Below are 12,384 nucleotides of genomic sequence, written 5' to 3'. Positions count from 1 at the left end.
ATCGCACCCATTGACTTGCATTGGCGATTTTCACCTGAAAATCGCAGCAAATCGCAGCATGCTGCGATTTTTTCCTCAGTCCGATTCCGGCTGAGAAAAAAAATCGCAAATGAGATGTCACACATTGCCTAACATTGGTCAGAGTGCAATCCGATTTTTAATCGGATTGCACTCATCCGATTTTCGCACCAGTGAGTATGAGCCCTTATTGTGTTTCCTTCTGTTGATGCTCATGTCCTTTTTCTAAATCATTTCTATTGTTTATTACTCACACCAACTTATTAGACGTTGTTCTTGGCCGCTCTACAATGGAGTTGGATAGTTCTCTGCAGATTCATTATTAAGACCTAAATTATTATTTTTTTTTTATGATTTTAGGTTTCATTGAACTTTGTTGCCTTTGATGTCCAGTCATCTCCTAATTGTGCATCTGACTACATTATGATTTATGATGGTCCTACTAAGAGGTATCCTGCAATTATAAACAGAACTTGTGGCTCTGGAGCGGTCCCTCCAGTTATTGCATCTACCAACCAATTACTGGTTGAGTTTTCCAGTGATAGCAGTATTACCGGGATGGGCTTCAAAGCTTTATACAGCACAGGTACAGTGTTACCTTCTATTTTTGGTAATATAATTTAGAATACGTTTTGTATTTTTCAATATGATCAATAGAACTATAAGATCCACATCCTCATTAGAACCCAACATCTCTATAAATTTTGCTCAAGAAAAAATGGCATTTGTACAACATTGCACACCATAAAAGTAGACAGTCAGCACAGAATGAGTGTTCAAACCAGGTACAGGCGCTCGGTGCATCTTTGGCATGGCCAAACAGATCGGTGAATCTTCCCACCTACTTGTTTTCCATCTATCTCTGCCCTTTTCTGGCTATCAGTCAAAAGAGATGTAAAGGAGGAGATAGAACAAAAATAAGTAAGTGGGAAGGTGCACTGATCTGTTTGGCCATGCCAATGGAGCTTTGAGTGCCTGTGCTTGGCTTGAAAAATCAATTTGCGCCATCACACTTCCTTTAAGACTTTACAGTTGAGTTGTGAAAGAAGTTAATTAAAATGTATTCAAATTTTTTAAACTATTTTTTAAATATCCTATTTTTTGTTCCATATTATATTGTGGTAAGTTAATTTTTTACAGTTCAATGCGGAGGAACGTACTATGCAGCCCAAAGAAACATTACTTCCCCCAATTACCCTAATAACTATGGCGGCAACCTGAGATGCAATTATACAATCACAGCTCCAGTTGGACGTAGGGTAAGGTTTTCTTGTTTCTCATTACAATCAGATAAGTAAAAAGTTCTATACTCAACATATTGTTACAGTGCAAAGATCAATGCATGAATTTGCCCCATGATTCATCACAACCATATTCAAGTTATAGTTTTCTATTTTGTATGCTGTTTTAATATCCATATGTTGGAACGTGATCCATTAGATCAAACTAAGTTTCACTGGCTAAAACTTATGCTTCGGATTTTTTTCAGATTGTCCTGACCATCACTGAATTCCAGATGGAGCCTCATACTTACTGCATGTATGATAATATACAAATCCAAGATGTAAAAACTAGATATGGACCATACTGTGGTGAAAGAAGCATCCCTGTCATTACCTCCGATGCCAATAGCCTGGTGATAACATTTTATAGTGATTGGACCCATGAGTATAAAGGGTTCAAGGGGTCATATAATTTCAGTGAGTATTACAGCCTCATCTTTATATTTTCATTTAAGAGGACAATAAAAGAGGACCTTTCACTGGATTTTAATTGAAAACTGAGCACTTTCTCAAATTAGCACTGCTCCAATGATTCTGGAACAGCTTTCCTTTATATTCCAAACCCCTTTTATTACAAAATGTTGCCCTTCGGCAGACACCACAAAGTGGCATCAATTTCTGGGACAGGCTGCTCCCATCAGTATTTGTGTCATTAGAGACACAGTGCTCACACATACACTGCACCAAATCTGCTGCTGTGTGAAGACATCAGTGACACAGAGCTGTCTCATTCACACAGCAGAGGCTTTGTCACACAACAGATTACATCAGTGACTGCCATCCCCTGTGCAGATTAGAAGCTGCAGACCCCCATCACTGGCCATCACACAGTCTGTTCTCACTGCTTCCAGCAGCCTGGGACAGTGAGGGAAGGAATTACTGATAATGAGTTATGTATTGTAATCATGGAGTGGCCCTGAATACAGGATGATTTTCCCTCCTCCACACTAGTTTCACTTTCCATAGATCACTGTTCAGTGTGTGTCTGGGGGAGGAGCAGCTGCTCTCTGCAGTGAGGCTGCTAGAGGGGGAGGATTTGCTACTGTGTGATGAGGGCTTCTTCATGTGGACGGGGAGGGCCTGTAGCTATGGAGGGTGGTGTTGTTGCTATAGAGGGCATGTTTGGAGTAGAGTAGGAGGTTACAACTAGTTCTCATTTCAATGCCATAACACCCCCCCTTGGACGTTCTGTTCAGAAAACCGTGCAAACTAGTGACAGAAAGTAAATTACTTATTGATATGTACTGAGATTATGTGAAAAGCCCGGACAACCCCTTTAATATGGTGACAAGGGATAATGTCATGGTGGCTCAGTGGTTAGCATATTTGCTTTGAAGTGCTGTTGCCCTGGGTTCAAATCCCACCCAGGACAACATTTCCTCTGTGCGTTTGTGTGGGTTTCTTCCCATACCCCAAAGACATACTGATACTGGTAGAAAATTTAGATTGTGAGCCCCATTAAGACCAAGAATCAACCATTTTAGTTTCTCGGAAACCAACTATAATCTGTGCTGAAACATGTTCGCAAGTGTTCAAATTCCAAGTGACACCCTTGCAGTGTAAAATATTCTTTACTCAGTACTAGTGTTGAGCGATACCTTCCGATATCGGGAAATATCGGACCGGATTGGATTGGACCGATACCCCAAAAATATCGGATATCGCCGATTCCGATACCGGAAACCAATGCAAGTCTATGGGACACAAATATTGGAATGAAAAAAAAAACCCTTACTTTCCTTGAAGGTTAATTCTACATGAAGGAAAACAACTAAGGATAATGTAGAATGTATTGGGGGAGGTGGAGGAGACATTAAAGGCATAGAGGTTTAGCCTTATCAAATGGAATAGCAGGAATTAGTTTTTTTTTTAAATTTTTTTAATTCTTCAGGGTGGTCTTCAGGGTCGTCGTCTCCAGGGTCGTCATCAGTGAGATCCAGAGTTATTACCAAAAACCATTTCAAAAAGCTTGAACTTGGAAATGTAGCAGAAGGTACAAGAAGGCTGAGGAACTGCTGAAAACCAGCAGACGGTACTGGAACCTGTATGGGTAGCCGAAGGTACAGGAGCCAATGGAACTACCGAGGACCAGCTGATGGTACTGGAACCCGGTTACTAAGCAGGAGGTACCTGTGCCAGAAAGCACTACCAAGGACCAGCAGACGTTGGTGGAACTCGGATACCGAGAAGGAGGCACCTAAGCCAAACGCTCTGCCTGGAACCAGCTGACGTTACTGGAACCCAGGGGAACATATTCAAGATTGACTTCCAAAGAACCAGCTAATGGTACTTGAACTCAGATATGCAGCAGAAGGTACACATGAAAAAAAAAGTTGCAAGGCCGCGAGCCGGCCGGAGTTACCGAAACCCACAGTCCTACAGGGGGAGCTTGTCTTATTGGCACTACGGAACCAGCCTTCATTGCCAGATCCCGCAGCCCACATAGGAAGCACCTAGCCTGGGTAAAGCACAATAAAGCAAATCACTAGCTCAAACTGTCCCTCAGAGTCAGAACAGCAGCGTCCTGTCCCTAAGTAAATTCACAGCAGAGTGAACCCAAAATGGCGGCGGCGGCTTTTATAGTGCATCATGACATCATTTCAGCAGCCAATCACAGCCATGCCATTAGTTAACATGCCTAACATGCATAACAGGATGTGCCCACACTTCTTAGGATTCCTCATTGGCTGAATAAAATCAAACTGGCTCATTGCATTATGGGAACTTCCGATTCCGGTATTCAATATTCTAAAAGTATCGGAACTCTGTAACGGAACTCCGATACAGCGAATATCGGCCGATACCCGATGTTGCAGTATTGGAATGCTCAACACTACTCAGTACCCATTCAAGTCAATGGTTTTCTTATGTGATGTATAACAGGACAGGTCTTCCAGAGTTAGACACTTATAATTATTCTTTATTATAGCCAAGATATGGGGTTCAAGATTGAGGTATCCTCTCATTTAACTCAAAATTCCACAATAATGTATTCTAGAAGCTTCAAAAAGTAATTTTATTTGGATTATCTTTTTTTTTGTTAGATGAGAGTGCAGATGACAAGTTCATCATAATATGACAATTTGCTGTATCCTGTTATCTGTAAGCTAAAATAGTATAAACAACCTTCACTGAGGAAATGAGAATTACTTAGATCTTGTTGAATTCATTAAGTTGTCTCTGTAATTCCAGGTTCTTCTGAGTTCACCATTGAGGGAATGAGCATTACCCAATTCTAATTAATAATTAGGCTATCTCTGTAATTTCCCCCCACATACACTACTGAGAGATTGAGCATTACCCAATTCTAATTAAAATCATTGGCTTTTCAATATAATTCTCAGATCCTTTGAGTCCACTACTGAGGAAATTAACATTATTCAATTCCTATTGAAATCATTAATGGCTAATAAAATAAATATTAAAATTTGAGAGTCCTCGGTATCAAAATGGGGGATAAATGGAGGATAAAGTAGAAATGCATTTCTACTTTATGGAACTAAAGACAATTATGAAGAAATAAATATTTAAATTGGATGGTTCATGGCATTCATGGATCTTTTTTATTCCATCACTGAGGAACTGAGAATTGTAAAGTTGTTGTTGAATTCACTGGGTTCTCTCTGTAATTCCTAGATCTTCAAAGTCCACCACTAAGTAAACAAGCAGTTCACAATTCAATTCTATTGAGTTTTTGTCCATGTAATTCTTTGATTTTCTGTATCATCCAGAGTGAGAGATGCTTTTATTCTAATTCTCACCTCTGATACATACACATGAGCCACCCAAATATTTTAGATCTTGATAATAAAACATTTGATTGTCTTTGTAAACCAGAAAATCCCTAGAATAAAATTGTTCTAAAATAAAATATCCATTTTTATACACTGCTCAAGAAATAAAGGGAACACTTAAACAACAGAATATAACTCCAAGTAAATCAAACTTCTGTGAAATCAAACTGTCCACTTAGGAAGCAACACTGATTGACAATCAATTTCACATGCTGTCGTGCAAATGGAATAGACAACAGATGGAAATTATTGGCAGTTATCAAGACACTCTCAATAAAGGAGTGGTTCTGCAGGTAGGGACCACAGACCACATCCCAGTACCAATGCTTTCTGGCTGATGTTTTGGTCACTTTTGAATGTTGGTTGTGCTTTCACACTTGTGGTAGCATGAGATGGAATTTAAAACACACACAGGTGTCACAGGTAGTGCAGCTCATCCAGGATGTCACATCAATGCGAGCTGTGGCAAGAAGGTTTGCTGTGTCAGTCAGCGTAGTGTTCAGAGGCTGGAGGCACTACCAGGAGACAGGCCAGTACACCAGGAGATGTGGAGGGGGCCATAGGAGGGCAACAACCCAGCAGCAGGACCACTACCTGCCTTTGTGCAAGGAGGAACAGAAGGAGCACTGCCAGAACGCTGCAAAATGACCTCCAGCAGGCCACAAATGTGCATGTGTCTGAACAAATGGTTAGAAACTGACTCCATGAGAATGGTCTGCGTTCCCAACGTCCACAGATGGGGGTTGCGCTCACATCCCAACATCGTGCAGCCCTCCAAAGAAATGCCACCCCACACCATTACTGATCCACTGCCAAACCGTTCATGCTGAAGTTATGGTTCTGCAGCACAGGACTAGGGTAAGAGGGAGAGAACTGACCCTGCAATGTGACTAGGCTGATACCCTACGATGGAGTTGGAGGCCCATTCCTTGTGAATAGACTCTCCGACGATCCTAGGCTAATCTCAAGCAAAGTTCAACCTACAAAAGCCACATGAGTTCAAAAAATGCCCAAAATCAGATAATGCTTGATTATAAATCACACAAAAAACTGTTTTTTGTGCGAAAAAGTTTTAAATACCTTTATTAATAATCTCATAAAAACATGTATAAGTACAAAATACATGAGTACATATAGGTAGAAGACTAAACAGCATAACCACTTGGAAAGTTATATTAGTAAAAGCGAATACCATGTTGAAAACAGACAATACCTAGCATAGAAAAATAGGGAACAACAGTATAAGGATATCATAAATCCTAAAATAGTTTTGGTATGCATAAAAATTAAGTACCTCAGTCATATAACATCAAATACAGGTATTGTATTCAATAGGCTGAAGAAATAATCCCACTGCAAATAGTAAATACCAAACTTCCCCAATTGTCTAGTATGTATTAGCCATGCCTAGTGGTCATACCACAGGTCTAAGTGTAAACAGTTAAACTTTTATTACCCATGTGGGAATTTCAAGTGGTGTTGGCTCTGACCCGATGCGTTTCGCTCAAAGGGCTTCCTTTTCAAGTGGTTATGCTGTTTAGTCTTCCACCTATATGTACTCATGTATTTTGTACTTATACATGTTTATATGAGATTATTAACAAAGGTATTTAAAACTTTTTTGCACAAAAAAACAGTTTTTTGTGTGATTTATGATCAAGCATTTTCTGATTTTGGGCATTTTTTGAACTCATGTGGCTTTTGTAGGTTGAATTTTGATAAGGAGTTGCCTAATCACCTATTTGTTTTGAAATCTGATGTGATGATCATTTAGGTATGACACCTTGGATTATAATAATCTCAAGCAAAGACCTATAGATCGGGGGAAGGGGGTCCCTGAAAGATCTAAGGACTGGGTACAAAAACGGGTCACCTCCTAATAGAAAACAGAGGAGGCTGCAGAAACAAACTGAAAACAGAAACTAAGATTAGCAGAACCAGAGGTCCCAGAACTGCACTAATTAAACACACAGAAGGCAAAGCAAGGCTCCAAGTCAGACTTCAAGTGGATTAACACTGTTGTCCAGCAAGGAATGGGAGACAGGTGCAGGTTAATAAAGGGTGATACAATCACCTGACCAAAGACAACCCAGCACCAGGGGAAAAAGACCAGCCGCCCGAACACTACAAGAAAATGGTGGATAGTCACAATCTGAACAGATTCTAACAGCTGAAGGATGTTGCAGGCAGCAGATCGCTCTCCACGGCGCCTCCAGACTGTCACGTCTGTAACATGTGCTCAGTGTGAACCTGCTTTCATCTGTGAAGAGCACAGGGCACCAGTGGTGAATTTGCCAATCCTGGTGTTCTGTTGCAAATGCCAAGCGTCCTGCACGGTGTTGGGCTGTGAGCACAACCCCCATCTGTGGACGTCAGGCCCTCAGATCATCCTCATGGACTCAGTTTCTAACCGTTTGTGCAGACACATGCACATTTGTGGCCTGCTGGAGGTCATTTTGCAGGGCTCTGGCAGTGCTGCTCCTGTTCCTCCTTGCACAAAGGTGGAGGTAGTCATCCTGCTGCTGGATTGTTGCGCTCCTATGGCCCGCTCCACATCTCCTGGTGTACTGGCCTGTCTCCTGGTAGCGCCTCCAGCCTCTGGACACTACGCTGACAGACACGGCAAACCTTGCCACAGCTCGCATTGATGTGCCATCCTGGATGAGCTGCACTACCTGAGCCACTTGTATGGATTGCAGAGTCCATCTCATGCTACCACAAGTGTGAAAGGACAACCAACATTCAAAAGTGACCAAAACATCAACCAGATAGCATTGGTACTGAGATGTGGTCTGTTGTCCCCACCTGCAGAACCACTCCTTTATTGAGAGTGTCTTTATAATTTCCAATAATTTCCATCTGTTGTCTATTCCATTTGCATAACAGCATGTGAAATTGATTGTCAATCAGTGTTGCTTCCTAAGTCAACAATTTGATTTCATAGAAGTTTGATTTACTTGGAGTTATGTTCTGTTGTTTAAGTGTTCCCTTCATTTCTTTGCGCAGTGTATAACAAAATGTATTCAATATGACTTTGGTTATATGGTTTTCTAATTTATCTTTATCCCTCTTTCTCTACAGTATAATTGGAGATGACCACACTCTGGAATCCTCATTGTCCTGGAAATTACCACCTCTTTTCTGAAAATATATCTGTGATGTTCTTGATTTTTTTTTAGCAAATTTTAGTTATTAAGTATGATGGAATCATTTAAATTTTCTTTTGGGCCTCGTATACACTCCTTTTTTTAATAAGGTACTCTAATAAAGTTTCTAATTGCATCTTATATGAAGCTCCATATTCAATTATTTTGAATGACTGAATATGTATGTTATTATGTAAAGGTGTGGGATAATGTTTGCCATGTCAAGATCTGCCTACCAAAGATATTTTATGAAGGCTCCAGTCCAATGCCTCAAAACACAGCTTCCAATAAGAGCTTTCACCAATAACATCCTTCTATCCACCTTATTTTCTTTATCAAAATTATTTGTAGGTCCATTTGCTTGCTAGATCATCCAGCCATTAGTTGAGCATCAACATTTATTTTTTCCTTAGCGCCTTTTTGACATCCACTGTACGTGTTCATTAACGTTGCATGAAGAAGTCTACGATCATATCCGGCATCTTTTTGTACTAGCAGTGCCTTGAATCGAGCATTGATCTCTGCTGTTAACCTTTTAAATGCCGCTGTCAATCCCTGACGGCAGCTTTAAAGGCATGCAATTTTGGGCATGCTTATTTTGGGACATCATCAGTCCCTAGCTATGTGATCATGTACTGCCTATGGATTGCCATGGCAGCCGAGGGCCAGCTGAAGGTATCTATAGCTACCAATTTCATATTCTTGTGAAGCCCAGAGATAAGTGGAAGTTAACAAAATACTAAATTATTTAACCCATAAAGTAAACACCATAAAGAAAAAAAAAGCAAAACTCTAGAATAAAATGATCACCTCACTAGGCCAAAAATTACCCCTCATACATCTCAATTGAAGGAAAAATAAGAAAATTTGGGGTCTCAGAAAAATCAAATTGATTTTTACAAATGTCCATTATTTGATCAGTAAAATAAAGAAAAAATATATAAGTTTGGTTTCGCTGACAGCCCCAGACCATCACACTACCACCACATTTTCTGTTGGTACAATGTTGCTTTTCTGAAATGTTCTGTTACTTCTTTCTTCCAAAAAGTTTGACTTTTGGCATGTAAGTCCACAGAGTATTCTCACAAAAGTCTTGGGGATCATCATGATGTTTTCTGTCAAAGGTGAGAAGAGCCTTCACATTCTTCAAACACTGCCATGGAGGCCAATTTTGCTCAGTCTCTTTCTTATGGTGGAGTCATGAGTAGAGATGAGCGAATATCTCAATATTCGGTTCCGTCACGTTCGCCAAATGAGCACATATTATTTTGGCGAAAAATCGCCAAACGTACCCGAACCCCATTATAGTTAAAGGGAGACAAAAACAAACACTTGCACAACACCTTAGAATGGCCCCAAATGCTGCCAAAACATATCAAATCAAGAACAGACACCAGGAAAATGGCCTCAATTCACCCACAAAACAAATTGCAGCATAGACCTGCAGCAAGTAACATGGTCTGGGACTCACTTACAGCTTTCCAATGAATGTCACAGTATGAAGAGGTGGGTGAGGGATCAGTGTAGGGACCCTTTGCTGGAAGCCCTGATACCACATGCAACACCTCTACCTGCTTTCATGCAGAGCCACACACAGGTGGTACAAATATAAGTTTTCTAGACTACCATTGTCATAAAAATTTAAGGACAGTAACACAGGTAGTGGAGTGCAAGGAAAATGAGGCCTAAAGGTCTTGGAGGCCTACTGCTAAAGGCAACACACACGCATGAAGGAAACCTAACCAGGAGTGTTCACATTTACAAAACTTATTGGCAGACACCACAAAGTGGCATCAATTTCACCACACTAGAAATAGAAAAATTGGGACCGACAAGTCTTCCACTACACCCAACCAGCACATGGACACTCAACAAGGAATGTTTACATTTAAAGAATTTAGTGACTTACCCCACAGAAGTGGCATCAATTTCACCAGAGTAGAAATAGTCAAATATGGTCCAACAGGTCTTTCTCTAAACCCAATTCAGCAGATGGACACTCAACCATGAGTGTTCACATTTCCAAAAATTATTTGCAGATACCACCAAAGTGGCATCAATTTCACCACAGTAGAAATAGTATAATAGAGACTGGCAGTTCTTTCACTACACCCAAACCAGCACATGGACACTCATCAAGGATTGCTTACATTTAAGAAATGAGGGCTTTACCCCACAGAAGTGGCATCAATTTCACCACACTAGAAATAGCAGAATAGGGACTGATAGACCTTTCACTATACCCAATCCAGCAGATGGACAGCTAACCAGGAGTATTCACATCTCCAAAACTTATTGGCAGACACCACCAAAGTACCATCAATTTCACCACACTAGAAATAGTTCATTAGGGACCAATAGGTCCTTCACAATATCCAAACCAGCAGGTGGACACCCAAACTGTAGTTTTCAAATTTTTAAAAATGAGGGCCTGACACAACCGAAGTGGAATATCTTTCATGAGAATAGAAATAGTTTAATTGGGACCGAGACTACTTCCACTACAGCTAACACAGCAGATGTAGGATAGCCATGACTGTTCAAATTTCCACAACTTTGTGTTAACATCATCATCAGCAGACGCCACAGAAGCGACACTAAAGATATCACAAAGTGCAGTTAAGTGACATTAATGTGTCACACTAAAAGTCTAGTTACTTACCGGTTTAACAGTATTTTTCGAAGTCCATGACAGTACCACCGAGAGAGGGGATCCTCCCTTCAGGAACAGGAAACCTTCAGATACAAAAGGGCGGCACCTCTCCCATGCATCAGTTGGATTACAGAGCACAAGAGGACATCCAAGGTTAATGGCAAAATTTATGTACAATACTATTACGACTAATTATTTATCACATGTGGACCATATAAGAGGAAGAAGTGCACACCTAAAAGAAGAAGGGGAGGGAATATAAGGATGCTGTCATGGACTTCGAAAAATACCGTTAACCAGTAAGTAACTAGACTTTATTCGAGCGTCCTTGACAGCACCACCGAGAGAATTACAGAGAGTAATAATTACTTAGAGAGGAACTATAGCCTGCAGCACCTTTACACCAAAGGAGAGGTATGGGAAAGCACCCAGGTCTAGCCTATAATGGTTGCAAAACTTGCTCAGAGAGGACCAAGTAGCTGCCTTACATATTTGGCCAATGGAGACTTCCGATCTTTCGGACTATGAGGTTGCCATGGATCTAGTGGAATGCGTCCTCAGTTTTCCAGGTTCCGACCTGCCCTTCGAGGTGTATGCTAGCAAAATAGCCTCTCCAATCCACCTTGCTAGTGTGTTTTTGACAGCCCTAAAGCCCTTCCTGGCACCTTAAAAAGAGACAAACAAGGCATTCTCCTTTTTCCAGGAGTCAGTGACTGCTAGGTATTCTAAGAGACATCTTCTAATGTCTAGGGTGTGGAGTTTCCTCTTCCTTTTGGTTGATTGGATTAGTAAGGAAGGATGGCAGGACTATTTCCTGTGTTCTATGGAAGCTAGAAACTACTTTGGGTAAGTATGCTGGATCAGGCCTAAGTATTACCCTATCGTCCCGGAATTGTGTATATGGAGGAAGCCTGGATAATGCTTGGATGTCACTCACTCTTCGGGTTGACGTCAGTGCCACCAGGAAGGCTGCTTTGAGGTAAAGGTTCTTTATCAAGGCCTATGAGATGGGTTCAAACGGGCCCTTCATCATGGCTGTGAGAACTAGGTTTAAATCTCACGGCATAAACCTATCTCTAACTATCGGCCTGGACTTACCCGCTGTTACACCCGGTCCCTGTCCTGGCACTGCTTCCAGGTCTACAGCTGCCCCCCGTTCTGGGCACTCACCTCGTGCCTTGCACGCTGTCCTTAGGCACCAGCCAGCTCCCTCTGTGTCTCATGCTGCTGCTCAGCATTTTAGGTCTCCCCCCTGCCCCCACCTCCTGGAGTCCTGTCGGGAGATCTGTAACTAAAGCTATTAGGGCACGACAGCGCTCTCCTGCTTTCTTAAAGGGACAGCATGCATTTTTTTAAAAAGGGCAATTATCCAATGGCAGCGCACTGGCTGCTATTTCTGGCCTCTCCTCCATAGGGAGAGCACCGGAGCAACGAGTATCAATCATTGCTACATCCGGTTCTCTTGCTAACCTGTCTGTGCTGTGTCTGCA

At 41.3% G+C, this 12,384-nt stretch overlaps 1 protein-coding gene across 1 annotated transcript in view; it reads left to right on the top strand.

The window, feature by feature from the left end:
- The window catches only part of LOC141082673 (embryonic protein UVS.2-like), a 31,371-nt gene extending 22,989 nt beyond the window's left edge, over nt 1-8,382 (top strand). The window contains exons 8-11 of the mRNA XM_073566620.1: nt 379-604; nt 1,159-1,277; nt 1,508-1,718; nt 8,177-8,382. Of these exons, the coding sequence (XP_073422721.1) occupies nt 379-604; nt 1,159-1,277; nt 1,508-1,718; nt 8,177-8,181 (561 nt within the window). The 3' untranslated portion in view covers nt 8,182-8,382. The remainder of the gene's footprint in view (nt 1-378; nt 605-1,158; nt 1,278-1,507; nt 1,719-8,176) is intronic.
- The last annotated feature ends 4,002 nt before the right edge of the window (nt 8,383-12,384 follow it).

Source organism: Dendrobates tinctorius, unplaced genomic scaffold, assembly GCF_039654945.1.
Source record: "Dendrobates tinctorius isolate UK_male_01 unplaced genomic scaffold, ASM3965494v1 ptg000019l, whole genome shotgun sequence".
In the NCBI taxonomy this organism is placed as follows: Eukaryota; Metazoa; Chordata; class Amphibia; order Anura; family Dendrobatidae; genus Dendrobates; species Dendrobates tinctorius.
Note: the sequence above shows the minus strand (reverse complement) of the source record. Positions and strands in the feature narration are given on the sequence as shown.